At 38.4% G+C, this 3,970-nt stretch overlaps 1 protein-coding gene across 2 annotated transcripts in view; it reads right to left on the bottom strand.

Annotated features, from left to right (window-relative positions):
* ZC3H6 (zinc finger CCCH-type containing 6) overlaps positions 1–3,970 on the bottom strand; it is a 12,936-nt gene that overhangs the window by 6,982 nt on the left and 1,984 nt on the right. Inside the window, exons 2-6 of one of the 2 annotated variants that reach the window (XM_031058297.1) lie at positions 2,036–2,216; positions 1,628–1,753; positions 825–1,080; positions 485–624; positions 279–395 (exon numbers count right to left, since the gene is read on the bottom strand). In XM_031058297.1, the coding sequence (XP_030914157.1) occupies positions 279–395; positions 485–624; positions 825–1,080; positions 1,628–1,753; positions 2,036–2,216 (820 nt within the window). The remainder of the gene's footprint in view (positions 1–278; positions 396–484; positions 625–824; positions 1,081–1,627; positions 1,754–2,035; positions 2,217–3,970) is intronic. The other variant, XM_005422605.3, reaches the window with a different exon arrangement.

Genomic DNA, 3,970 nt, shown 5'->3' with positions numbered 1-3,970 from the left:
AGGAAATAATTTCATATATTCAGGAATTGTTGCCTATTTAGATTCCAGACTTCTGAGAAATGATGACATTAATACATTATCATTCTCAGGGTAAGTTTAGGATGTTTTTATTAATAAAAATATAAATTTTTATTAGAATTTAAATCAAAGTGTGTAACAGAAGGGGATGTTTTTCCATAAATAATTCCATCTAGAAATCCTCAGCACATCAGAAATCAAAATATTGAGTTTCAACACCCAAGTTTGCTAAAAATTTATTTTAAAAAAATTAAATTTACCTTAATGCACCTCCCTTCGAGGAAGTATTTACAGATCTGTTTGCCCTTGTGCTCCACTGTGTGCTGGTTGATGAACTCCTGGCTCATATTAACCCATTTCTTCACTGGTTTGCCATCCTAGGAAAAAAAAAATCCACATTTTATCAGCTCCTTTTTGGAACACTGGTGATGCAGGCATTGGGAATAAGGACTGGAATTGCAGGTACCTCATGGAAGCCATCGGATCCTTTATTGCCGCCTCTGCCCCTGCCGCGATCTTTGCGCTTCAGTTTCTTCTGCATTCCACGCCCTCTTCCAACGTTGTAGTTGTTCCCTCGTTGGGAAATGCCTGGAAAACAGGAATAACCTCTTAAAAGGATCACAGAAATTAAGGGAAAATGGTTCTTTCATGGCATCAAAGAAAGACAAATGGAATAAGTTAAATCACTCCCTTTTTACTATTGGAAATGCTATTTCTGACCAGCCAGAATATGCCAGGAAAAACATCCCTGGCAGCTTCCCTCATCCAGGTCTCCACCCCAAAAATGCCACCAAAACTCCCCTTACCTTTCTGGATCCCTTTCATGCCCTGTTTCTTCACTGGTTCCTTTGGGAATGGAGGTCCCAAATCCCCACTGGAAGTCTCTTTAGCTTGTCTGTACTGTTTGAGCTGGTCAGCAAAATCCTCATCCTTTTCCTCCTCGTTGTAATTGCCAAAGTTTTCATCACTGTAATGACTGTAGTTGTCATATTCCTTACTTTTGACATTTTTTTTATGCTGCATTTTCTGGGAACTCATGTAATTCCCTGACACATGTCCATGCTGTAAGGAAAGGGACTGCATTAGGAAGCAATTCCATATTTCCAAACCCCACCCCTCCAAACTGCTCTAAAAATCTGTTTATGGGGCTGTTTTATCATTACCAGATTTGCAAAAAAAAAAAAAAAAGCATCAATAAGTATTCAGGAAAAATTAATAATTTTAATTCACCAGCTGAGAAAAGCCAAGAAAATTGGGCTCCCAAAATGCAGAATCAACTTTAGATATTGAAAAATTACTTTTCAAGAGTTTTTTTCCTTTGAGTCCAGCCTAAATCCCATGCAGGCAATAAAAAGATTCCTTAATAATAAAGATTCCTTAATTCCTGATGCCTGATGGAAGAAAAATTGGTATCAGGCTTATTTTCTACCACAGATCCTGCTTTACATCTGGGAATCTCCTCAGGGAGATGAGAACTGGATGTGCTTCCAGAAATCCAGGAGAACAGGCACAGGGATGGAGCCAAACTTCCAAACCCATACTGTTTATATTTGTATTTTTGGAATGTCACCTCAATAAGGACATGAGGAATGAGTTTGAATCTTCCTACCTGACTGAAGGAGGAATCATAATCCCTGTAGGAAGAGCTGCTGCTTTTTTTGTGGGGCCTTTCCGTGCGCTCCATGTCGGAGTCGTGGCTGTAGTCAGAGCTGTCATCACTGGAAGGGGAGTTATGCTAGAAAACAGAACAAAAAAGCTGGGAATTTTGAGGAAATCATCTTCTTTCCATAAATATAATGAACACAAAAGTGATAAATTTACATTATCTTATCCTAAAAACTCTCAAATTCCTCTGGTTAAGCATCCAAGTCCTGCGCTTAATTTTGAACATTTAAAACCAGTTTAAGTATTAATGGAAATAAAACCATTTTAATTCCTTTGCCAATTTCTTGGATCCTTTTCCTGGACACCCATGAATCAAATCAGAACTTCCAAAATGTTGGGTTTTTTTCCTAACCTTATGCTTGTCCCGTCTTCTCCTTTTGGATTTTTTCTTTTCCTTCTCTTTTTTGCGTTTTTTACGGGATTTCCGGTGGCCTTTCTCATTTTTCTGTTTATCATCCCCTTTTGAGCCATGTTCTTTCACATCCTCATAAGCTGCATCATCTATTTCCCCATCTTCCAGCTCTCCATCTTCCCTGAAAGAGGGATACCAGGAAGACAATAAAATTCCATGTTATCATCCAGCTCACCTGTCACTGGAAAAAAACAGTTGTGAAGTTTGAAGCAACCCCAAGCTGTGATTTTTGGGATAAATGGATATGCCAGGGAGAAGACATGACTGCTGTATGACCTGGAATTTCTTGGAATTACATTAATGAAATAAAACTGGAACATTAATATCCCTGAAACACCTGCAGCTATCCCAAAAATCCAATTATGTTTTGATGATATCAGTTAAACTCATTCCCTCAAGGATCAATTAAAATATCCTCTTCCATAAAATACCTACAGAATATGCTCCTAGGGAACAAATTTGTTCCCATGTCCCAATTCCTATGGGAATTACACTCGAGGATTTCCACTTTTGGGATGCATCCAGGACTGGAAAAACTTTCCAGGTAAACCAGTCTCAGTAATACAATCCCTTGGATTGCATGGCAGAGGGAAGATTACAAAAGCCCTCTAATCTCTAAATTCTTTCCACAACATCCAAGCATTTTCCAAGGACTGAGCTTCAAGAATGTAAAAAAGGGGGTGGGGAAAGGAAAAAGAAGGAAAAATCCAACAACTGGATAGATTGAAAAGATCATGGTCAAATATACCATTTCTTGGAAAGTAAATTATTTTTCAAGGAAGTGCCAAGGCAGGAATGCTCTTCTGGTTTAGCTGCTTTTATTCCCATTTAAATCCCAAACTGGAGATATGCACCAGGGAGGGAGAGCAGAATCCCCTTTTCAGGAGCTCCCCCCTCTCCCACAGCCTCCAGATACTTGGAGCTGGATATGTGAAAAGAATCCCAGAAAACATTCCCACTGTCTGAGTGCATTCCTAGAGCACCTCTCAAATGGATCAGAAAGGCACAGAAGCCAAATGACCTTCCAGGGAAAAGCAACTTGATGAAATCCCTGGGCAGTTCCACTAATATTTGGGAAGGGAGAATCAAAAAACCCCAATTCTGGTATTTTAATTTCATTTCTAACCTTTAAACCTGGATTTTAGCTCCCCTTCCTTGACCTTCTTTCAGGTCATCCTTAAAAATAGAATTCCTTATGCCCAAAGAAGATTTACTCCAGAAGCTCCTTAAATCCAAGATCCAAACCCAGAATGCATTTTCTGAAATATTCTGGGAATCTCTACCCTCAAACATTGAGGATTTCATTCCCCATAATTTCATTTAAAAATTTTACTTTAGGCTAAAATTCCCTGATGGCTAAAATTCCCCAAATTTTGATACTAAGGTGCTGCTTAAGAAATTAAGAATTAATAAGGAAAATAACTCCAAATAACAGAGAACTTTCACTGGGAAAATCAAACAAAAGCAGAGGGTGGCTGGGAGCAGTAAAAAGTGAAAGTAAATTAATTTCAAGCTATTTTCTAGGAAATCTGGCATTGATTTGTGTGCAAATAAACTTGCCTCCAACTTATTCCTTACTCTGCATGGATTTACCCACACAGAACCAGGAAATCCTCACAAAATCCTTGCAGGAAAAATCTGTCCAGGACCCCTGTGCTGGAAGGCTCAGACCCTTCATCACCAAAATATTATCAACAGCAGGGATTAACTAGAAGAAATCAAAGAACATTCCTGTCTTGAGAAAACTGCATTAAAACCACCTTCCAAGTTGGAATATTCAAAGTGTGGACAGATAGGGTTTTTTAATTATTTTTTACTAAGTAAATTCTTTTATCATTTAACAGAGCAGCTCAAATCAAACTATTAACAGAATTC

Source organism: Geospiza fortis, unplaced genomic scaffold (genome assembly GCF_000277835.1).
Source record: "Geospiza fortis unplaced genomic scaffold, GeoFor_1.0 scaffold275, whole genome shotgun sequence".
NCBI classification, from domain to species: Eukaryota; Metazoa; Chordata; class Aves; order Passeriformes; family Thraupidae; genus Geospiza; species Geospiza fortis.
The sequence above is the reverse complement of the archived record's forward strand: the minus strand, read 5'-3'. Positions and strand labels throughout refer to the sequence as shown.